General features: G+C 36.5%; 1 protein-coding gene and 1 pseudogene across 1 annotated transcript; one reads left to right on the forward strand and one right to left on the reverse strand.

Annotated features, from left to right (window-relative positions):
- Positions 1–7,418: 7,418 nt before the first annotated feature.
- On the forward strand, positions 7,419–8,490 carry LOC120271650 (annotated as a pseudogene).
- A 10,698-nt stretch (positions 8,491–19,188) lies between these two features.
- Positions 19,189–19,683, reverse strand: LOC120271651 (translation initiation factor IF-2-like). The gene has a single exon (XM_039278325.1). The coding sequence runs from the start codon at positions 19,681–19,683 to the stop codon at positions 19,189–19,191; it is 495 nt and encodes a 164-aa protein (XP_039134259.1).
- Positions 19,684–26,171: the final 6,488 nt, after the last annotated feature.

A 26,171-nucleotide genomic window follows, 5' to 3' on the forward strand; every position in this document is an offset into this window, starting at 1 on the left:
TTTGCATGACTTATATAATAATAATAATAATAATAATAATAATAATAATAATAATAATAATTTGAGTTGTCAATTTTGACGGATGCAAAGCAATTGTCCTTCATAGCCCCACATATAGAGAATGAAACACAAGTGGAGATGAACTGTAAAATATCTCATATGGTCCCTCTACTTATATGACTTTGCCCTTTTAGTCCCTCTACTACGATTTGATACTTTTTTAGTCCCTTTACTTGTTCGATTGGGTCAATTAAGTAAACTTGGGTAACGAAAGTTACATTTGTTGTCTAATTTGGCTAACGTGGCTTTCTTTAGATTATAATATTATTAAAAAAATATTAAAACATTTAAAAAACATTAAACATGTAAACATATTTAAACCTATCTTCTTCCTCTCTTTATCCGATAACCTATCTTTTACCAACTCGAAGACGCCGTCAATTCCCTCACTTACAAACCTGATATGCGCCTCCGTGACCCCATATACAGCTGCATTGGCGTCATCTCCGTCCTTCAACATCAACTTCGACAACTCTAAATTTGAGATTTCATGTGTAAAACTCGAGCTTTCCAAGTACCAGTCTACGTTCGGCGCTCCATCTTTCTCCTCTTCCAATCTTATCGATCGTAATACCACACTACAAGAAATTATAATTTTACTGATAACCAAAGTTGTTACTGAAAGTGGTAATTTTTGTCTTTATTAGTTATAGTGGCAAGTTTTTGAGGTCGTCACCCCTCGTCACAAATACCTCTGTAGCAAATACAATAGTGATCACTTCAGATATTTGGCCACAATTAAACAAAATATTTGTGACCAAATTATTGTTACTAAAAGCTTCAATATATATGATAAAACTATGTGTTCACAAATACTCAATATTTTGTTACTAAATTGTTGTTACTAAAACTATTGGTATTTGTGATAAAACTATATTGTCACTAAAAAACCTTACTATTTGTGATAATTTTGGTAACACAAAAAATACGAAATAGTGATATATAAAATGGTCATAATAGTTTATTTTATTGTGACATCATTGTTGACACTAAAAAGATTTAAAACGGTAAAAAAATATTTTTTGTTAAAAGTAATATTTTTATTAGTGACCAGTACTTCGTCACTAATGTTGTGTAGAGATAGTGTCATGTGTTTATCATTGTCACAAATAAATTTATTAATTTAACAATAATGTCGTCACTAAATAAAAATATTTAATATTATATAAAAATAGATAAATATCACTTAAAATACAAAAAAATTTATTTTAAATATATAAAATTTGAAATTCAAATATCCAAAAATGCAATTATAAAATTATCCTAAATTATTCTCTAATGTAAATTTGGAGATGAAATACTCCACTGCATATTTGAATTTTCTTTTTTGTTTTTTCTGCCTCAGCCTTTGTTAGAATTTAATTCCTTTTTTGGGACTTTAATGTTATTCTCTTTTCTTGATGTTTATTCTGTATATTTAGGAAAACAAATAAAAATATAATAAAATAATTTAAAATTTTCAAAAAATTATAATTTAATTACAACTTTCATACAATTATTTCATCTCAATTGAGAAGAGACAAATTCCATGTTGTATTTGGCTCTTTGTTGTTTTAAATAGATAAAAATCATTAAAAAAAATAGAAGAAAAACACACAATCAAAATCTAAACAATGTATTCCCACTATGAACCTAAGATTTAAAGTGATGAAAATGAAAACATTAACAAATAACCATCATTGAAAAAATCCAATAAACCTAACTTTGAAGATGAAAAAGATAAAGGAAAACAACAATTATCTCTTATTCAATGCATAAACGAAGCCAAAGAATTTAAAAAAAGGACAAGAGGCAAATTTTGTGGGCATCAATGATATGCATCTCTACATCTTGAGCTAGTTGAGTCACTTTTGATTCTCCGAATGAAATAAAGTCAAATCGTGGCCACCGATCTCCTTAAGCACCATCTTCGTTTATTCCTTTTATATGTTAAGTTCATGGAGGATATATATCTTTCTAAAATTTATTTTTTTTTTTAAAAAATTATATTATCAAGATTTGTTTTTTGAGATTTAGTAAATATCTATTTAATTTTGATTTTAATTTTTAATTTTTTTCTCTAATACTATATATCCTACGTATGATCTAAATTAAAGACTTGTTTTCTAAGCCTCGTAATATATAATTTGAGTATTGGATAAAGTATAATTTTAAAAACCTTTTAAATTTTATCTATACTAGAAATTTTTGACACCAAATCTTATATGCTTTTAGTGACGAACATTAGACACAAAAGAAATTTTGTCACTATTAATATATTAATAGTGACGACTTAATTGTGATATATACTACATTGTCATAATTATTATTGTAATAGTGGCTAAAACATAAGTTGTCACAATTAATCTAAACAATAGTGTCGGATAACTTTTTTGACATAAAAACCCCAATATTCGTGGAAAAATAACATGATATTATAAAAAAGTTGCCACCACTAATCTTTTCAACATCAATGCTCAGCTGACAGCTATGGGCTCCAGCATTTGCCACTTCTTTTCAACGTCTCATGCTAGAGAACCACCACAACCACATTTGATGATGATGAGAAACTCTTATGATACTTATGACAATGGTTTAGTCATTGCCTCCATGAATGCTTTTGCTGCTAGTTTCATTCCTTTTGTCGGCAGTGGCCAGTTTGCAAGACCAATGCTGTTGCTACCAATGATCACCCCTATATTTAGCCTTTTGAGAAACCTTTGTGTTCATGATCAGGTTATTTTTTTTAATTTAGATAAGTTTTCTTTTTGTTCTTCTTCTTGTTCTTATATATATATATATATGGTTTAGGCGCAAGCTGCGTGTTGATCCTTTGCAACTGATTCAACGGCGTCGTGATCCTCAAGCATACGACTTGGGACGAGAGCAGCTGCTCGTATAGTTGGTGTGCCACAATCTCAGTCTTCCACATCTCTCTAGCTTCACTAGCCCCGGCATAATTTGCAACAAATATAGGCTATAGCGACCAATGTACCCAGCGGATTTGGAAAATCCGCTGCTTTAAACACTTTAATTTAAAAGTTTCGATCCTCGCCCAAAGAAAAGCCTGACCCCTTTCTCTCTCTTTTTTTTCTCTCTCTCTCTCTCTCTCTCTCTCTCTCTCAAGATCGCCGAAAAACCCCCACTACCTCCACCATGCCCTCCTCCTCCCTCTCCTTCTTCTCCCCCATATGGTCTCCTCCAAGCCCAACTGACGATGCTCGCCGATCTCAATCTCCATGCACGCAATCCTCTATTTCTCTCTCTCTCCAAGGTCTCGATCTCGATCCTAACCTTCTCTTTTTCTCATGTTTTTTGAATGGATTTTTGTAGTCTGTATTTTTGATTGGGATATATGGTTTTTTTGTTTGGAAGGATGCGCGATGGGGTTGGTTTTGAGTGCAGCTGAGGGTGGACTCGGATGGACCACAGTGATCAAATATGGAGGGTCCTTCATCGCCGGGCGGCATTTGAATCTGGGTTCACCGGACCGGGACGGTGTCCACCTTCCCATGGTCGCACTTCAACAAGTCCCCCACCGCCGGATGCGCGCCGCCTTCACTGATATAACATTATATTCTTGTTGTTTGTTTCTCTTTGTAGTCGGAGGGCTCGCCAATTGTGGTTGCTCGGAATGAGAAATTCTCGGTATGGTTGTGCTTTTAAATCCATTCCTCATCATTTAATTGGAAATGAGTACTTTCTACATGTATATGACCCAATATATGCATTGTCTGCAGAGGTTGTTGGAGCTCTTCTTTGCATTAAAAAAAGCGATAGGTTGGTCAATAATTTTCTCAAATATTGGGTGTTTATCAAGAATCTTATTTCTCTTCATTACCTCTTTTGCTACCAAAATTTGGATCATGTTCATTCAGAAGGGTGGCTTCCTTCATTATCCCTTTTTTCTTCCTAAATTTCTTTTAATATTCATTGAGAAGGAAGGGTGGGTTGCTTTCGCAATATATGCTTCTCTTCGTAATATGTTGCTCTTGATTTTTGAGTGGTTCTTGATAAATATTCTACACCTGATGCATGGTTGTCTTCTGGCTTCAGATGGCAAGATCTTTCTGTAGAACCGACTGAAATAAGAAAAATATTGTTGGTAGTTTTTATCACTCATCAACCTATTAGTTATAAACTAACAAAGACACTGCCGAACTTGATAGAAGCCATGGATGCCAACAAACTCAGGTATAGTAGTGTAAAGCACATTATGCTAGTATCCTTTAGCTATGCTACTACGACTTTCATTATTCACATCTCATGATTATCTTCAAGTTAGCATATTTCTTGGATACAAAACAAAACCGCTTTCGACTTTGATTTTTTTAATCCATTTATGGTATTATCATATATATGCGAGTAAAAACATGTTATGATATTTTTTATTTATCAAATTTTTCTTTCCTTCTTTCGTTTATTAATGTGCAAATAGTGGTTCTTCTTTTTGGCTCCTGCCATGAATTGAACTTTTCTACTTTTTGAGTAGGGGATGCATACACATATTTCTTCTATCTTATGTTTATTAATGTGCATAGTTTGGTAGCCACATCAAGACCAGTGCACTCTTACGTTTAGAAAAAGTTTGTATTGTGTACTTAAATCTTTTGATTACAATATATGGATTGTTTGCCAAGTAATGACGATACAGCTTGCCCATGTTTAAAGGTTAACCATCTATGTTTCATTTGAATCCTATTTACTAATATTGCATTGAAATAATTTAGTTATATATGCGGTGGAAATATGTGGTTAATATCAATAGCATGAAAACGGTGACTAAAATCAGGTGGGATGGAAAAATGCACTCTCAGAGATTAATTGTCTTTTACCTACAGAAACTTTATCGTTACCATGTTAAATTATAAAACACATAGGATTTTCTCCTATTAGGCATTTTGTCTACATTTTGTGCTTTTGCAGGTGCTCAGCGGGTAGGTTTTGAGTTATGGTTTCTTTTATGTTGTACAAGTATTGAACAAGTTTTCTTGTCTTTTATTGTGGCATAGGTAGATTCTCGCCTTCCTGAATTAATTTTCTAGACTAGATGGCATAATTAACTTTGGCATCTCCTTCACGTGTCTATTTTTACCCAACAACTTGCATATCAGTACATAAAATCCTCATAGTTAGACGCACATTTATTATATCATATGCAAAGGCCTTGCCCTAAGTACATGTATGAAAATGCAAAAAAAATGAGCTGATTATGAAAATGAATGGCTTTGAAAGGCTTGATTATATTTGCGGATATAATGTGGTTGTTTTATTGTAATCTACGGGATGCAAACTACTTTTATCAGAAAAACTAAGTTAAAATTTTGTAAAAGTGATCCTTGATTTTGGATTTGCAATTATGTAAGTTTGTGCGAGTCTTAGTACACATTAAAAATTGTTTGATTATTCATATAATATTATTTTTCTAGCTTCTTAGAGGGTGAGGATCGATGTGTGCATACAATATGATAATTGGTTAGATTTTATTATTGTTCGTCTCACATGTTTTTTAGCAAAAACACATGGGGGAATACAACGCTTTATGTTAAATATAATTTTGTTCCTTGATTTTCATTCTTAATCTTTTTCTTTCTTTTTTTAATCTAATCATATCTTTTCTTTATCTTCTTAAACTCAGTAAATCTTTTATTATCCTTTCCTTTTGTCATTTTTAAATTCAGTGAATCCTTTTTTTATTCTTTCCTTTGCCTTTTTTTAAACTCTAGAAATCCTTTTTTTCTTATAATCGGTGCTCTTGTCCATGCTCTCGGGTTATTTAATCACATGGTAGGTTTTATCACTAATAAAAAGTTTCATCCGCATTTGTATGATCCCTCGAGGTTATCCTATGCTATTCTTGCTTTCCTTCTCAATCAAGAGGACCAAATTCAGTGCCGCAATTCTTCACTTTTCTTAAATGAAATTCTGCAGTGATATTACACCCTGTGATATAGTTAATGACTGTCAGTTGTCCTCGCCTCTCTGTTTTGGTGGGCCAATTGTTATTAATATTAATAATATTCCATTGTTTTTGTCTTTGATGCAGAGAACTTTGTAATTCATCTCCTCTCTGCAGATTATTGCAGCTATATGATTTTTGTGTTGTAAAGCATATGAAGCTCTGGAAAACTGTGTTTAAGCTCAACAATGGTGTATATTTTCTCTTCATGCTCTTTTTATTGCAAGATGAAAAACCCGATCCTAATGCATTGATGAACATGTGTTTTTCATTATATTGCATGTGTGTGCATATGCAAGATGATGTTTTCACGAACCTAATCCCCGATCTCGATCAATTTTTCGTAAATTTGACCATGTTTTACTTTATCTCTCTCTTCTTGCTTCTTTGTGTGTAGTTTTTCAGGTTCTTATAAGCTTATAATCGAAATAAGTATGTTTTTGTGAAGGGATAATCTGCAGCTTTATTTTTATTTTTGTTGTTGCTTATTTTTTTATATAAAATGCTTCCTTTCTCGGCAGGGTTGTGGAGCAACAAACGGTTTCAATTACAAAGGTTGGAATTATTACATCTTTGAATGCAAGGACATCGGGCCTTAGCATGTGCAAATCCGAGAGGATCCCGCTACAACCCTCGGTTTTTGTTATTGACAATATTTTTTTCTTCTTCCAACATCTGCTATCCGAGTGACGATGGAAATGCTAAATAAATATTAACTCGATATGGTAGTACTATCTGTCAGAATTGTCGAGGATAAACTCATCTTGCCATTCCTTGAGTTAGAGTTATTTTTGTATGCCCGTCTTTGTGGTTTCACTAGTAAATTGTTGGCCATTATCGTTTTGGATTCATTTCTACTTCATGATAAAATCTTTATGTTGTTAGGTTTGATCTTATCTACTTAATTCTGGACAAGCCTGATGAACAAATTGAAGCCTGTCTAAACATATTGTTGCACTTCACTTCAAAAATCCAGAGGTACGAACCATTTCTACTCACTTTCTATTTGTCTATCAGCATGTTTGTAGCTTTATCCTACTGCATAAGTGGTAATTTCAATACTTTAATTAACTTTGGAATTTTGTGAAATCAATACAACATGAGAAATATTAATTGCGAAATGATTGATTTAAGCGGCTTTGTGTTACTTTTACTATATATGTTACAGATATACAAACTAATTAAATATACTTCAAAAGTCTTTTCTTTCTGTCTAGTAATAGAACTTTTCTTGTCTAAGAAATGAGTGGAAAGATCATTTTATTTAGTATGATGAAGATATCTGCTTGATTAAAATTGTTCCTGCATTTCAGAGCATAGTACATGATGTTTTGGACCTTCCCACCTTAACTGCATACATTATATATGCAAGAAAGCATTTTCATCCTCATCTATCTGAAGAAGCAGCAGAAAGCTTAGTATGTGGCTATGTTGAAATGAGGAAAAGAGGAGACTTCCCTTTAAGTGGAAATTGTTCCTCGTCTTTCTAAGCCTTACAAGGGAATTACTGATTGTTTTGCTCGTACGCAGAGACGAAGGGTTTATTTCATTGTAGAGAGGAAATAAAACAAATGTTATTCAATACTTCGATACTCAGGTGAGAATTGCACTATTTAGAGATCATACGAAACCATGTAAAGTCAAAAAGTTTAGTATCTTTTCACTAACAAGATATATCATTCTAGGCTTTGAATTTCGCATTCAAATACTACTTCAAGAGACTGTTCAACTTCAAGAAAGACAGAGATGGGTATTGGAAATGGTTTACATGCAATTTGGCTTTTGGAGCTGCAGCAGGAGCTACTTCACAAATTTTTGTCTACTCGCTTGATTATGCTCGAACTCATCTTGCAAACGATGCAAAAGTAGCCAATGGCGGAGGAGGCGAAAGGAATTTCCATGGTCTCATTGATGTGTACCGTAAAACTCAACAGTCAGACGACATTGCTGGTCTCTACCGAAGATTCAATGCTCCAATTATTGGAATCATCGTTTATCGGGGCCTTTATTTCGGAATGTGTGACTCTTTGAAGCCAATAGTTTTAACTTTTGAAACTCACTGTGACTCTAATTCACATTCATTTCTTTTATTCTCAAAAAGTTTTTTGCTTATAATTTCAGTGTTTACCTGCATATTTGATTTTTGTAGGATAACTTTGTTGCCAGCTTTGTGCTTGGTTGGGTAATAACAAGTGGTGCTAGTGTTGTGTTATACCCTATGGACACAGTTCACTGGAGAATGATGATGATCTTCGGAGAGGTTGTCAAGTATAAAAGTTCAATGGATGCATTCTCACAGATCTTGAAGAAAGAGGGAGCAAAATCTCTATTCAAGAGTACCAGTGCTATATCCTCCGTGCCATTGCCAGTACTGGTGTGATCTCCAGTTATGATAAACTATAGCTCATCATCTTTGGAAAGCAATATGGATCTGGTGGTGCTTAAGGGTGATGAAACGCTGTCTTTATTTACCTCTAATGCCATAAGTTATTATCAGGATGTGTACTTATGTTTACATATGACATTTATTATTGTTAATAGCAAAGTTCATGATATTAATTTTATGTATACAAGGTTGTGGAGTGGTTATAAATGATGTATGAATGTTATAATGGTAAATACTAAGTTGTATACATGTGAAAGTCATTAGTAAAATTAAATATTTATTGTGTTTTAGGTATTTGGAAAAAGGCCTAGTGTTGTAGGTATGCTATTCTGGGTTGAACACTGTAGCGGCGGATTTATCCGCCACTAAAACTGTACATATCTGCCACAAACACTATTGCGACTGAGGTTTTAGTGGTGAATGTATAATCCGCCACTGGAGTTCTTTAGTGGCTGATGTATTAAGGCAAATTATTCCGCCACTATAGTCTATATTTCTTGTAGTGAGGATTACCATCGAGCCAGAGAATTCCACCTGTCAACCAAGTAGTCACTTTAGAGGTCTCTGCACCAACCCACTGGAGTGGATCATGACGAGGTTATGCTGCTTAGAGTATGGCTGCGATAACTGGAGGTCATTGTGGAAAGCCATTCCTCAACGTTGCGAGCTTGAAAGCATGAGAATTTTAGCAACTTAAGTTTGAGTGGGGATGAAAGGAGGGTGATTACGGTGAGAGTTAGGGATGAAAAGAGGAAGAAGATGGGTTATTGGATCCCGGTTAAGTTTTCGTGTTTAATGTTTTTTAAATGTTTAATATTTTTTTAATAATATTATATTCCAAAAAAACCACATCAACAAAATCAAACGGCAAATATAACCTCCGTAATTTAGGTATGTTTAATTGACCCAATCGAACAAGTAAAGGGATTAAAAAGTAACAAATCATAGAAGAGAGACTAAAAGAGCAGAGTGACATAAGTAGAGGGATCATTTGGGGTATTCTACCAAGATGAATTGATGTATATTTATTTTGTTTTCATTTTTTGTTGTTATTATTATTATTTTTCTTTTGAAATGGTAAATAAATATTCATTTCAACTAATCTTGTGAGAGAAAATTGATCATACAACTTCTCACTTGGTAAAACAAAAAAAAAAAAGTAATCTTCTTTCTAATGTAAGGATGATAGTTCTTAGCTTTTATAATTTGTAGATTCTTGCCCATTTTATATGGGAAAAAGGAGATATTATTCAATACTTGTATATATTGTTATTCGTCACCAAAAATTTAAGAAAATAGATAGTATTTTTTTCCCATTTTATATTGATTTTATTTTAATATAAAATTTTTGAACATACACTATCACTATCAGAAATAAGAGTTATAGCGGTGGAAAAAATCAGCTATTATAAGCCCCATTTTAGGCCCTATGCCCTTATAGCGGCGGATATCCAATTAGTCCTAAATCCTTGATTGCTCCACAATTATTTGTAGCGGCGAAAAATTTTGCCGCTATAGATTTTATAGCGGTGGAACATTTCGGGCGCTATGAGTCATATAGATTTGTTTCGTATTACTATAGCGCCAAAAAAATTTTCTGCTATAAATTCTGTAGTGGTGGAATATTTTTGCCGCTATAAATCTTATAGATTTGTTTAGTATCTATAACGGCGGAAAAATCTACTACTATAGGCCATGTAAATTGAGTAAATGCTTTAATAGCTAGTAAAATATGTTTCTAATATAGACAAACAAATATATATATATATGAGAATAATAAAAACAACATTAATATATTAATTTATTAATCTCTCATCATAAAAAATTACAAAAATGATAAACTAAAGAACAATTTTTTTTTATATATAAGAGTGTACATATTATAAGAAAATACACAAACATACATATAGTAGGTCAATTTCAAAAAATTTCTTTAGAGCAGGTCTCTCGATCTTTAACAACACTTTCTCCCCATTATATAAGATAGCCCGATGCACCTACATATTGTGAGCAAAAATCATATTACAATGAGGCAAAAAGTCAAAAAATTTAAACGCATAGCAGGATATGTTGATATAACAAAATTATGCCAGCGGATTCACAATGGAGTAAAATTATATCCGGAAAAGGACTAAATGCTTTGTGTTTTTAGCAGGAAATTGAAAGAAAAATGGAGTATGTTCTCACCCTATCAGACCGATTGCGCTTGCCAGTACAAATTGTCTGTTCAGATAACCAATGCCCATAATTTCATCCATCTCTTGCTTGGTGAACATTCCACAACTGGCAAGGAGATCCAAGAAAAGAGATGCGATTACTCCATCAACATTCATAACCAAATTATTTGCCTTTGACAAAGTGTAGGTCTCAACTTGGACAGCATATTTGAGGTATTTTACTGATGGAAAATGGTTGTGCCCATAATCTTGAAGCAGTTGAACTCTCATCTCTATTATCACCTCTCTTGATCCTACACAGAATAAAGCAAACAAAGCCACAAGTTACGGTACCAAATAAGACAAGAGTAATCACACTTTGAGAGGTAATGGACTACAAGACAAATTTCTCTTCATGTGATAAGCAAACCAAACATGTATTGTTGTTATTATGTGATTCCATGGTCACTAAAATAGTTTTACTGATTTTTAGTATTCAGCATAATATAATGGAACTACTTGTGAAGCTTCATCAATGACTCTTCGCAACTTCATTTGATCAACTATACCCATTGTATAACAATCAATATTGCCCAAAACCTTAGCCCAAAAACTATAGTAGTCTTAACAACACCCTATATTATCTAATTATCATCATCATTAAAAAGAATTCAATTAATAATTTGCAATTAGGTGTTTATAATGTTGGAAATGTAGCATGTGCAATATAGGCAAGAGGTATATAGAGAGATATACAATGATCTCAGTAATCATATAAATCAAATAAACATCATCAAAAAGATTTAATGGCTTTGACCTACATGGCTGCTACAGGGCTATTTATAAAGACAAGGAACTAGGTTTGGACATTTATAAAAACTACACATGAAGCAGTATGATATCCAACTAAGGTCTAAAGTTAAGCAGCAACATATTACCATAGAATATGGGTCTAAAGTTAAACTTAGACAAGTTACAGACTCAAGATTGATGAAAGATAAACATATTGAACTAGAACATTTAGAACAAATGTGGCCAGCAAAATCAAATCTTACTTTATATTTTCCAAGCTTTGAACAGCCGACTTGGTAGTTAAATTATCTATTGTTCCAATGGAAATTGAAGATAAATACCAAATCACCTTGTTCAAAACAACCATCTTTTCACCTTCATCTTGCCTTGACACAAACTGGTGTTCTGATGAACTATATAATAACATAAATCCACAAGATTGTCAGCCAATTCATATTTCAAGGTTATAAAACTTTTCCAGGAGTAAAAGTAAGAAAAAAAACTGCCAAGGAAGAGGTACCAAAAACCACACATACACCATATTTCTCCCAAGATGTTGCATTGCTTGATCAAATTCCTGCATTCCACAGTACGTTAGGTAATCTGCATCTCCCTACAATTACAATGACAATGGAATGGAAATAAGAAAAGATATCATGTAAATATCAGTCCAAACATCAGATTATTTCAAACATTTTTCAACGGGCATTGACTCCGTCTACATATATAATGTCAAATGCAAAACTAAATTAGAATAACCATTAAAAGTATATGATATGTATAGATATGCATAAATAATAATAATAATAATAATAATAATAATATTATTATTATTATTATTATTATTATTATTATTGAATGTTCTTATTCGAGTTAAAAACCGGAGCTAAATTATTAATTAATGCGTTAAGTTCTATGGCTTCAATTAATGCACCGCTAGTCGACAAGTGGGGACTTGCTCTTGATTTCTACAATGCCACCACCAAGTTTTGGGTCTTTTCTAGGCGCCCATCACATTATATATATATTTCTTTGATAAAAGTGGATAAACCACTGTTTTATTGCAAACAAAAAGAACAAAACAAGACTAGCACACAGGAAGAACAAGCATCAGTGAAAGAAGAACAGTACAATTGAGTTCTCACTAGCAGTGAATAACTCAGAAAATGGAAAAGAGAAAAAAAAGAGAAGAAAGCAGCAAGGGAAGCGAAGACATCCATCTGGAGCCACATGTCTGTCCAAGTTGCAAGGGGGAGTAGATTACACCTGAGCTAAAGAAGTGTCTGTGTTGCCTACTTCGTTTGCGACTCGTGCCCTTAGGAAGTCGAGGGAGCGCTTAATCTTCTAAGAAGCTTCATTGAGAGTATACTGATGATGGGTCAAGACTGTGGAAAACCAATGAAGAAACATATTAGTAATTTTGAACAAAACATTATGAAAAGGTAAAGTAAGTGCTTGAAATATGAGAATGTTTGTTTCGAGCCAAATATTCCAAATAATGGTTCTTGAAAGTAGGTCCCACAATATTCGTTAATTAGATTCAATGAAAGTAACCAGTGTTAGGTGGAAAAGATTAATCAATTATCATTACAAAAACCTACAATTGTACAAGGTATATATAGATACACAGTTATATAAATATGGTAGCTATACAAATATAGATATACAGCTGCATACACAGCTGTATTCCCTAACACACCCCACAAACTCACGGGGGATGGAACATCGAGAGTTTGGACAAGAGAAAATCATGTTGTGCCCGTGTCTGAGATTTAGTAAACAGATCCGTAGTCGACGCCGTAAGGAACAAAATTGGGGAGCCGTAATGCTTTTTGTCAGCATCGATCACGCAAGAAGAAAGCATCAACACCAATATGCTTGGAGAGGGAATGTTTGACAAGATTCAAATTGATCTGAATGGCACCGGCGTTGTCACAATGTAGAGGAGTAGGAGCATGCGAGACAACACCAAGATCATGCAAAAGCCAACACAACCAAACAATCTCCTCAGCAGTAGTAGCCATAGCACAAAGCTCAGCTTCAGTGCTAGACCGAGAAACACCAGTTTGCTTCTTGGACTTCCAAGCAATGAGAGAAGAGCCCAAGAACAAACATGTAGCGCAGAATGTAACGCACGATCGACTGGATCACTAGCCCAAGTAGCATCGTATAAGAACGAAGCTCCGGGAGAACTGCGGCCGAGAGAAGAGAAGGCCTCGAGACGGAGTCGCCTCAAGATAGCGCAAAAAGCCTCAAAAGATGGGCATAGTGAATGGGCAGTAGGTGCACTAACAAACCGACTCAAAAACATGCACAACATAAGCAATGTCTCGATGAGTGAGGGTAAGATAGACCATACTCCCAACCAAGTGACGATAAGCGTGTCGAATCGATAAGGGAGTCCCCTCATCAAGACGCGAATCAAGATGTAGCTCCATAGGGAGTGGTCACAGATGAGTCGGAGAGAGTCGATCGATGGCGAGGATATCGATGTGTAACGCTGGGACAATCGAAAACCAATAGAAGTAGAAGTGACCTTAATGCCCAAAAAAATAGCTCAATCGACCAAGATCAGCCATCAGGAAATGTTGCTGAAGGTGATACTTGACAAAAATCCACACGAGCGTGATTATCACCAGTGATGATCATATCATCCACATAAAGCAACAACAAAGTCCGACCACGAGAGGAAGAGTGCACAAACAAAGCGGGATCATGCAGACTAGGTTGAAAACCAACAAGAACCACGAGCTAGAGCTGAATGCTCAAACCAGCCCGAGGAGCCCTGCTTGAGACCATAGAGAGCCTTCCGAAGGCGATGCATCAAAACCGTAAGGAGAAGAAAAACCGTGGGGAGGGAAGTATGTAAACCTTCTGCTAAAGATCCCCGTGAAGAAAAGCATTCTTCACTTCAAGCTGAAAGAGGGACCATCGTCGAACAGCATCTACAGCAATGAGAGCTCGAATGGTAGTCATATGAGCTACGGGAGCAAAAGTCTCATCATAATCTCGTCCCTGCTCCTACTGAAAACCACGAGCCACAAGGCGAGCCTTGTACCGCTCTACGTAACCGCCGGGAGCGAGTCTTGACTTTATAGACCCACTTACAGGTAATGGGAATAGCACCAGGAGGAAGGGGAACCAAATCCCATGTAGAGGTGCGCTCGAGTGCCTCCAACTCAGCAGACATAGCAGCCTGCCACTCATGTATTTTTGACTGACCTCTCGGTAAGAAGATGGCCTCGAGGGCCATTGAGGGAGAAATAGGTAGGTTAAGAAGTCGAGAGGCAAGATTAAGGCGATCGTGGGGATGACGATCACGTAAGAGGATAGCGACGCGTGTGGGGATCATCCGCGAGGAACACATCAAAGGAAGCCGCTGGCGCCGGGAGGATCGCTCAGAAGAGGAGGAGTAGGAATAGAAAACTTGACAGGGAGGGTCAGACAAATCAACGGTGAAACAGATGGAGGAGAGGATGGATGAGATACGTGTAGAGGTGGGGGACGAGAGGAGGTGGTGAGGACACAATGAGAAAACCCGAACATCGGACGATGTAGTAGAGGAGTGAGAAGAAGAGGAAGGGGAAGGGACAAAAGAAAGGACGATCCTCAACAAAGGAGACATCACGCGAGATACGGAGGCGACGCGTAATAGTGATCATAACACCGATAGCCTTTGTGCTCGTGGACTATAACCAAGGAAGACACAAGGAATGTACTCAAGCGTAAAAGTTTAGTCCGCTCTCGAGGCATAAGGAGGACATAACATAAACAACTAAACACACGAAGATGAGAATAACGGGGTGGGCTGGAAAAAAAGACATTCCCCAGGACTACAACCCTGAAGAAAGGAAGAGGGTTGAAGATTGATGAGGTAAACAACAGTAGAGACAGCCTCAGCTAGACGTGGCCATTTTGAACCGAAACCGTGGAACCGAAGTGGAACCGAACCGTCAAAAAACCGAACCGGAATCGGTAAAACCGTAACGGTCCAAAAACTGAAACCTGAACCTTCATACAAGGTTCGGTTACGGTTTTAGAATTTGAAAATGGTAGAACCGCCGGTTGAACCGGCGGTTCAACCCACGGTTCAACCGAAGGTTTAAATCGGAGGTTCAAACCGGTGGTTCAACCGTCGGTTCAACCTTCGGTTCACGTTAAATAAAAATATCATTTATTTTAAAATAATACCTTAAATTTTCTTTTAATATATTATTTTGGATATTGTTTATTTTTTATATTTATATTTAATAGAGCATAATATTATTAAAATTAAATTTTGGATTTATATTATTATTAAGAATCACAATTAAATTAAAAAAAAAAATTTAAACATCATAAATCAAATATAAAAAATAATATCATAATAATTTACTAGTGTTAAGCCAGAAAAAGATAAACTTATGTTAAAAATAATATTTGCACCGGCATAGCTGTGAACTTGTGATTCTTGTGAACTTGTGATGATTCTTATAATATCTTTGAAATTTGAAACTTAACCAAGTATATAAGTATATCGTTACTCAAACTTTTAAAAACAACAAATTAAATCTAAAATTTAAAATTTATTTATAAATTATCTCATTATGATTATTTTCCCATTATATTTGAAAGTGCATAATATTATCAAAATTAAATTTTGGATTTATATTAAGAATCGTAATTAAATTAAAAAAATAAAATATTATAGAACAAATATAAAATATAATCTCATAATAATTTGTTAGTGTTAGGTCCGAGATAATCATTTACCCGACATTTTCTTCACCTTCGACTCATGATGAAGAAGCGGAGCCTCCACTACCTCCATCATCCTCCAAATTCACAAAATGGGGTAACAAAATTTTAGAAAGGAGGAAGAGGCCTAGAACATCCGGCACATATTCGGAGCTTGAAGTTTATTTAATGCAGCTTTTTGAGTTTGGTGATGATACTGAGTCCAAATTTTTTTCAATTTTGGAATGGTGGAGTAGGCACACAGAGACTTTTCCTACTTTAGCCAAGATTGTTAAACAACTCCTTGCGCTCCAAATTTCAACCGTGGCAGTTGAACAAACATTTAGTAATGGAGGTAATATTTTAGATGAAAGACGATCAAGGTTAGGTCCAGAATCATTGGAAGCACAAACTTGCCTAGATGATTGGGAAAGAGCTAGGCTACGAAGTCAAGATGACCTTATACAATCATCATCATCAGACGAGTGGGTAAATGATGGCTCAAGTACAACAACGGCGGCTTCTAGTTCCAACTCCTCTGACGATGATGCAAGCAATTAGACATTATGAAAATATGGAAAATATGTATAATAAAAATAAAAGAAGAACTACGTGGGCTTTGATTCCTCTAGAGGATACATAGGCAACTTGATATAATTAAGTTCAAGCCCTTTATTTTTTTTATTTCTTCCCCTATTGTACTTTTATTGCAAAATATCGTTTTGAATTATTAATACTTTTATTTTTTTAATAAAATATTGTATTAAATTAATTCTAGTATTTTTGTGTTCATTTAATTTGAAATATTGAATTATTTAGTTTAACAAAAAAAAAACATGAACCATTTGAACAGTCAAACCGGAACCGTTGAACTAAACCACCAGAACCGGAACCGGAACCGAACCGCCATGAACCTTGCCTAGGCGGTTCGGTTTCGGTTCAAAGGTTTTTGAAACCGGAACCAGCGGTTCAGGAACCGTAACCGGCGGTTCCTGAACTGTGGCCATGTCTAGCCTCAGCCCAAAAGTGAGGGGGAACATGGGAGGCAATGAGAAGAGTACGAGCGGTTTCAAGAATATGACGATGTTTTCTTTCAGCAGTGTCATTCTGAGCATGGGCACCAGGACAAAAGAGCTGAGGAAGAGTGCCGTGGGAGGCAAGAACCTCACGAAACTCATGAGAAAGATAGTCCCCTCCTGAATCAGAACGGAAAGTACGAATGGTGGTAGAAAATTGGGTGCGCACCATATTAGAGAAATCAATATAAACCTTTAAAAAATCGGAACGAGAACGCATAAAATAAATCCAAGTGTAACGGGAGAAATCATCAACAAAAATAACATAATAACGATGTCCACCTTTGGAAACAAACGGGCAGGGACCCCAAACATCCCAATGAACTAATTCAAACGGAGACCCGCACTCTAGACACACTCGAAGGATACGGGAGTTGTAGTCTTGCCAAGCTTACAACCCAAACAAGAATGAGAATTATCAACTCGAAAACACGACCTAAAAACCCCCGATGAATAAGAGAAGACAAAGTAGAACCACTAGGATGGCCAAGCCGATGATGCCACTGATGGAAATGAATAGTAGAAAAACAATAAATAGAGGCCGCTGGTAACGTAGAAGAGGACGGAAGACGAAGATGATCGAGCACATACACCCCACTATGGCGGCGGCTGGCCCAATAAGGGTCCCTCAGAAGACGATCCCCGCATACCGCACAACCAAACTCATCAAAAATAACAAGATAGCCAAGAGAAGCAAGTCGGCTAGCGTAAAATAAGGTTCATGGAGAGCTGTAGTACAAAGGCAACATCAGGAATATGAAAATGAGTGGTGTGTAAGAGGTCACGACCAGGGAGAGAAAGTGTCGTGCCATTAGCGATAATGACACGAAGATCAGAAGAAAAAGGGTGAAGAGAATGAAGGTGGATATCATCATAGGTCATATGAAAAAGAAGCTCCAGAGTCAAGTAACCAAGAGGATGAAGAAATACCGTAGAAGGGCGAGGCGATCGATGGGTGAGTGGAGACGTCGGAGGTATCCTGAGTGAGTACTGGGGCCGAAGAAGGAGATATCTCGACTCGAAAGTCACAAGAAGTTGCCGAAACCGCCGCCAGAGCAATGGACGCACCCCGAGTAGCCGAGGGTGGTGGGGTCAAGGCGCTGCCAGGTCGCTATCTCGAGCCCGCCAGTAGCTTATGACACTCAGTATGAATATGGCCAGGAGCATGACAGTAATAACATCGAACTGAACGTCGAGGAGGTGCACTAGAAACCGGTCCCTGAGACTGAGATAGAGGACGAACATGAGCACTAAGACCGGAGACGCAGATCAAAGGAGCAATGGTTTCAGACCGGGTTCTCAGCTGGGAGCAGAAGAACAGAGTGAGGAACAAGCAGTGGTGGAACCACATCCAAGGATCAAGACGAAGTCTCCCTCAAGCAAGCACATATGCTAGAGTAGCGCATCTGAGGTGTAACCCGTGCAAAGAGGTCGAGCCCGAATGGCCTCGAACTCGTGGCAAAAGACGCATGAGAAACTCATAAATGCGAAGATAATCACGATCCTGAGCAATGGCAAGACACTGGGCATAGGTCGGAGAAGGAGAGGGGGTCATCTCATCACACTTACGCAATAAATCACTGAGCACGGCAAAAAAATCTGAGACAGAGGTCTCACGCTGATAGGTAGAGGTGAGAGTCTGTAGCAAGGAGTAGCGCAATGCCTGACTGGAAGGAAGATAGAGTGCGCGCAGATGATCCCAAATCGCCTTGGCTGTAGAAAGATCACAAACAACCAAATGAATAGGAAGCTCACAGGATTGACAGATCATAGCAATGCTACGAGCATCATCCCCAGTCCACTTGAGTAAGTAAGCAGACGTGGAAGAGGGCGCGCTGGTAACTGTAGACGAAGAGTAGCTAGAAGAAGCGGCACTAGAAGAAACTGGAGGCGGACGGGTAACATCAACATGACCCCAAAGATTAAGTCCGCGAAGGAGCACACGTAAAGTGGATAACCATGCTTTATAATTCTTGCAATTGAGCATGACGTCGGCCTTTTGGAGATAAGAAACCTGGGCAGAGACCATGAAAAACACACTGTGGGCTGAGGACGGTGCGGGCGTTAAGGGGCAACATCGGGCGCGCTGGGGGCCGAGGGCAACACGGGCGTGCGCGGGGGCCGAGGACGGTGCGGGCGGCGCGGGGGCGCGTTGTGGATGCGCTGCGCCGACGCAGGCCGCGGACGCTGCTGGAGCTCAGCCGGGATGCGCAAGGCCATGCGCTGGGGGCTTTCTCTGGGGCGGCGCTGTGGGGATGCGCATAGGCGGCGCGCTAGCCGGGCCACGCGGTCGGGCGGCGACGCTGGGCTAGCGTGGGCGGCGCTACGGCGGGACGCGCTGCGGGCGGGCGCGCTTAGGCCGCTGCAGGGCGGCAAGCGACGCGCACGGGGCGGAGGAGTGCCGGGCGTCGCTGGTGCGCGCGGCGAAGCGGCGCTGGGGCGCGGTTGCCGAGGGCGGAGCACGCGGATGGAGGCGGCGCACGCGATCGAGGACGGTGTACGCGGATCGAGGGCGGTGGCGCGGGAAAAAAAAAGGTTTAGAAACCTCTCTGATACCATGTTAAGTGGAAAAGATTAATCAATTATCATTACAAAACCTACAATTGTACAAGGTATATATAGATACACAGTTATATAAATATGGTAGCTATACAAATATAGATGTACAGCTGTATACACAACTGTATTCCCTAACAACCAGGAAGTCCAAATGTTTGAAATAGATGATGGTAAAAAGTGCAGATCAAAAATTTGAGAAAAGTAAGGCCAAATTCGATCAGAGTAAGCACATTCCAAAAAGAGGTGCTCTACAGTTTCAGAAGCTTTGTGGCAGAGAAGGTATGTATTTTTGGCATTTGGGTTCCAACTTTTTCTAAAAAGATTAGAGAGAGTTAGGATTTTATTGTCCCAAACAAGGCAACAAAAAAGAGTGATTTTGCTTGGACAGTGAATTTTCCAAAAGTGGGGGTACAGTGGGTTGCGCATGCCTCCATCAATTAGAAAATTGTAGAAGGATTTAACAGAATAAATGCCACTTTTTTCTAGTGCCCAAGTATTGATATCATCCTGATCACGAGAACAGTCTGGTAATGAATTTAAAAGTGAAGATAAATCTTCTTGTGTAACAGTATGGAATTGGTTCTCTGCGGAGTTGCGAAGTTGCAGAAATTGTCTTAGAGAGATCCAGGGATGTGAACAGTCATTGAAAAGAGCTGGCCAGAGGTCCATGAGGGTTCACCCACCAAACCATCTATCCAGCCAAAAGAAAGTGTTATTGCCACTTTTAATAGATTTGGAAAAACAAGATGTAAAAGGTGGTAGGGTGGTATTAACTCCGGCCCAGAAGAAGGATTTATTTCTGGAAGGAGTTTGAAATAAAGAGCCAGATGATTTGAAAGAGTAGTTGGTTTTGATAATTTTGGCCCAACAGCAGTTAGGTTTGGTAATAATCTCCCACCACCATTTCCCTAGTAAAGCTTTGTTGAACTCTTGGAGATTGAGAATTCCCAGCCTCCCATAGGGCGTGGTCTGCATATTCTTTTCCAAGCTACCAGTCTGATTCTAGTAGAGTTCAGATCTAGTCCTTTCCAAAGAAAATCTCTACGGATCTTATCAATTTCTTATATTACCCAAGATGGTAGTTTGAAAAATGACATCCAGTATACTGGTATTGTGGATAACACCGAGTTAATAAGGCTTAGACGACTACCTAGAGATAGGTAAATTGCTTTCCAAGGTGAGAGTCTCGATCGGACCATTTCAATAAGTTTTGTCCAATCTCGACGTTTAGGTTGCCTACCAGAAAGTGGTACTCCCTAGTAACTGGAAGGCCATTTCTGTTGCAGTTCAAGATTACTGCAGAGGTAGAATTTGGTTGGTAACCATAATTAGTTAAATACAGACATCTTTTTGAGAAATTGATGGAAAGGCCAGAAGAGCCTTCGAAAAGGTAAAGAATTAGTTTGATAATGCGAAGGTCTTCTTGTCCACCAGCGGAGAAGATGATAAGGTCATATGCATATTGCAAGTGATAGATGCTTTCATCTTGATCTAACTGGACACCAATTAGAATTTTGGATCCAAGAGCGTGGTTGAACATTGCACTTAGAACATCTGCTGCTAAGGCAAAAAGGAGAGGGGAGAGTAGGTCTCCTTGTCTTAGACCTTTTTTTTCAGCAAATATAACCCTGGGTTGTACCATTGATAAGAATATGGGCCTTAGCTATTTTAAGAATGGTTTGTATACATGTTAGCCATCGATGACTGAATCCTCTAGCTGCTAAGATCTCAAGAAGAAAGTTCCAGTCTAAGGAGTCAAAGGCCTTAGCAAAGTCTACTTTCAGGGTATAACCGAGTAATTTTCTTTTTTGGAGATTGAATATTAACTCTTGGGCTGCAATGATATTGCCAGCAATACATCTACCTTTGATGAAACCTAATTGAGATTCATCAACTAGGTCATTGATCACCAGACTTAGCCTTGTAACAAAATCTTGGAAATGATTTTATAGGTAGAATTCATTAGGCTAATAGGTCGAAAGTCAGAAACTTCTGTCGGCTCATTGTTTTTTGCTATGAGCACGATATGGACCCAATTTAATCATTCAAAATTAATCATGCCTTCATAAAAGCCTTGGCGAAGTTTAAAGACTGAATCCTGAAGAGTACTCCAGTGTTTTTGAAAGAAGAAAATTGGAAATCCATCCAGTCCTGGCGCTTTGTCTGCGTTCAGGTCAAAAACTACTTTTTTTTATCTCTTCATTAGAAAATGGCAGTTCAAGGGAGGAAAGATCAACTTGAGCCTTATCACATTACATATTACTTCATAATGAACGTCATTATTATTATTATTATTATAAGTTTTTTAATCTCACAGTCCTATAACAATTGTTAAATATTTGACCTGTTCTAATTGTCCAATACCTTAAAGGAGATTTGAATTTTGGTTCTTTTGGAGGTTTAACTTGGAGGCACGCCCTAGAAATTTTAAGAAATTGATCGTCAATGCTATATTTTTGAACATATGGTCAAAGACTCAAAGAGAAATAACTATATTTTCAGCTATAGTGTTCTTCCATCATTATTGATTATAAACCGTATATTTTATCTTTTGAATTTTTACCATCTCGGAGGTAAAACTCAAGCTCGAAAAGTCTACTCACACAGTATTGGAGAAGATTAAGTTAACAAAATATAAAAATGAGGAGAAGATACATTCATTGCTGCTTGATTAGTACAAGATGAAAATGATAGAATTTCAGAAAATGAAGACAAGCAGCTGCTGTTTCTTTCATTACAAATAACATGAAGAGCACGTGATCTTACAACTTGTGCCAGGCTCAGCTTTTAGTTAAAATTAATACCAAATCCTCTGATGCCAACTCAGCAAATTAATTATAACTAATGCTGAGTCAACTAATTAGTTATAAGTTATAACAGTTTTTCTACAGCTATTGTTCTAATGTTTGAGCATATATAAAGAGCTCCTCTTCTCTGTAAATCTTTAGATCAATGAAATCAGTTCTTCTCCTCTAGAACATTGCTCTTCTACTTCTTTCCTTTCTTTGATTCTTGTTCGCAGATCAAGTTTGGAGTTCTTTGTACATTTGGAGAAGCTGGATCATGGCAAAGATGGGAGTTCTGCTTCTCAGTTGGAGCAATGATTAAGCTGGATTGCAGCGTTGTGTTTTTCGTCAAATCCATGAAGTTTTCCAACACACAGTTAAACAAAGCCCAAATTTCTTTGGTATGACTAACTTCAACTTAGGTGACACAGTGACACCTAAACCTTGAATCAGAAGTTGAATACTATCTTTGCCGGCCTTAGTGGCACCTATGATGCATGATCCATCTATACCTAATGTTTTCTTTGGTCAAGTGTATCTTTTTATTTATGTTTTGGTTTTATTTCTTAAGTGGACCCATATATTTCAAAGGTAGCTCTATATACTTGTTCAAGTAATTATTTTATAAGTAAAACTGATTTTTTAACAAAATTATAATTTCTCTACTTTATAAAAAAATTATTTATTTTATTTTATTTCAATTTTTAGACTTATTTCTCTCAATAAAAATTCTAGATACTATTAGACTTATTTTATTTTAATGGTAGTGAACAAATAGCCCTTTTGAAGTTAAGGTCACTACTACATAACTGCCTATTTGTAGTGGTCATAAACAGCTGCAAAAAAACCTTTAAACCTTGCATAAGATCTATTGCAATAGTTTGGCAGCCGCTGCATTTGCTCCCATAGCAATAGATTATTGCAGCAGTTCTATACATCATATTGCAACGATTTAACTCTGTTGCATAAACAGTTCCAATTAGCATTGACTTTTGTAGCGGTTTTAATTATGCTACGGTTGCTTCATATACTATAACGGCTTATTTTGGAATGGTTGTTTTATATAGTGCAACGGTTTCACAATACCTAGTGCAGCGGGTTTTTAATATCTACTGTATTGGTTTTGTAATATCTATTGCAGCGGTTTTGTAATACATTTTGCAGCAGTTTGGTAATATATGTTGTAGTAGTTTATGAATAGCTATAGCAGCGGTTGTGTAAAAACTATTGCAATGATTTCATCGAATCTATTGCAGCGGTTTAGAATATCTATTGCAACGGTTAATAAAATCCATTAAAGTGGTTTTCTAATCCCGTATCATTTTACAAATAATAATCTTAATAATTCAATTCAATAAAAGTATTACATTATCAAACATCATCCTAAAATGTTATAAACACATAGAGCAAACAACATCACATTGAAATTAACAAAAATATTCAATAACATAAATATTCATAAAGAAAACTAGCTAATACAAAACAATTTTGAAGTTAATACAAAACAAGTCATCTTCAATGTTTTGGGATGAAACCAACTGAAAGTATAACATCATTGTCCCTACAATTATAAAAATTAGTTAGTAAAAATAATAAGAAGAAACTTGTACGATACATGCAATTTATATAAATTAACATAATACAAAAGTGTTAATTGCCAAATACCCCTGAAAGTTTCATTTATTTACATTTTCCCCTCTCTAATTTTGGTATCATAAAAAAAACCTCATTTTCCTTCCACTTATTTTTAAACCCTTCAAGTCATTAAAGTGCCTAAACGGAGTCGGTTGGGAATTTTTTTTTGACAACAATGACCTTCATCTACTAGAACAATCTTTTTCTTTTCTACGGGCCTTTATCTACTTGTAAGAAAGGTCCTTCTTCTAAACGGAGTCTTGGTTGTCCTCTTTTGGCCTGTTTACTCATTCCATTTGGAATCCGTGAGATCTCGGATTGGGTTGGCAGATTCGATCTTGGGATCGAAGTCATGGCGGAGACACCTAGATCCGTCGGCGACAGTGTGGGAGTTTGACGGAAGTGCACTATCGCCGGAGTGGACCTCAATCATTTCTTAGATTTGTGGGTGTTTGCCCGTTGTTTTATTTTCTCGGTGGCAATGAATGACGTACACATAGATCAATGGTTTGAAGCCGGAGAACCCTTTGGAGGACTCCTTTGATGCGACCTTAGCCGATGGTGGAGAGTTGGATCTGTAGGTAAGCTCTGCTGGTGTTGGGGTTAAGCAGAAAGAGGTCATGGAGATCATTGGAGAGGTTGACGAGCTGGTGACATTGGAAGAGGAGAAGGAGAAGAGCGAGGAGGGTGAGAAATTGGGGAATCATACTAAGTTTCTGGTTGAAGAGACAAAGGAAAAGGAGAATGTAGTTGCGGAGGAGATATGTAGAGATAAATTAGGAGAAAACTTGGAGGTTACTCTAGTTAGATATGCCAAGGAATCTGAGAGTATGGTTGCGAAGAAGGGTAGTGATGAAGCAATTGAAAGCCGTGAGATTGTGGTTGAGGAGAAAACTTGAGATTAAAGTATATTTCTGTTTAAATATACGTGTTTTCGTGTAACTTAGGGATTTTTTGTTTTAAAAAATTTGTTTCTGTTTAATAATATTGGTTCATGTTTAAATTATAGAGTACCTTTTAACACAAACATACAATTTTAAGTGAAAATTGGATAAAAACATACAATTTTAACCAAAAACTGGGTTACTTAAGCGGAAACTGGGTTAGTTACATACAAACATACACTATTAAGCGGAAACAGACTAAGTTAAGCTGCTAGTACAATAATACATTATATTTTGACTAATTTAGATCCCAAAACTCTTTAGAAATTATTGGATTAAAAATTAAAATTAAAATTAAACTCAAATTCAATTGTTCTTTTTTAATAAATGCTTAAAATAATATTTAAAAGAAAATATCTCGGAATAAGAACTTTAGGGAATTAGAACGTAAAAAAACCACCTTTTTATGGATACATGGATCAATCTCTATACTATTTTACCATGGATTAATTCTTGTTCTATAAACTTTAGACTATTTTACCAGTACTCCTTTAAATCATGCAGATTCCAATCAATATTTCCCTCCGAAATTAGAAGTACATTAAACATAAAGATAAATTTTAATGTTTTACGTTTAACAATAGTTGTTTTTGTTGAAGTTATTTTATTTCTGTTTATTAATCCGGGTTTCAGTTGAAGCTAACAAGTTTTCATTTAACAGTCTTGGTTACTGTTTAATTTACTCATTTATGTTTATCCGATTACATTAGCGCGCATTGTTAAATGTTTTACTTTTAATTTGTTGTGTTTCAATAGTTTTACATTATATGTTAATGCGTATCTGATTAAGTTTACTAGTTTTTGTTTAATAGTTTTGGTTTCTGTTTAAGAATTCGTGTTTTATGTTTAACAATAGTTTTTTGTTTAAGTTATCTTGTTTATGTTTAATAATTCGGGTTTCTATTTAAGGTAACGCGCTTCTGTTTAATAGTCTTGGTTTCTGATTAACAATAGTTATTTTTGTTTAAATTACCTTGTTTTCATTTATCATTCCTAGTTTGTGTTTAAGCAACGCGCTCCCAACATCAACCCCATGATAAACATTCCGACGATTTAAAAAAGAATCGACATAAATTGGATGAATAGGAATTAAAAAAAACACACACATACCAATTAAGAATCT

This window comes from Dioscorea cayenensis, chromosome 11 (assembly GCF_009730915.1).
Source record: "Dioscorea cayenensis subsp. rotundata cultivar TDr96_F1 chromosome 11, TDr96_F1_v2_PseudoChromosome.rev07_lg8_w22 25.fasta, whole genome shotgun sequence".
Taxonomy (NCBI): domain Eukaryota; kingdom Viridiplantae; phylum Streptophyta; class Magnoliopsida; order Dioscoreales; family Dioscoreaceae; genus Dioscorea; species Dioscorea cayenensis.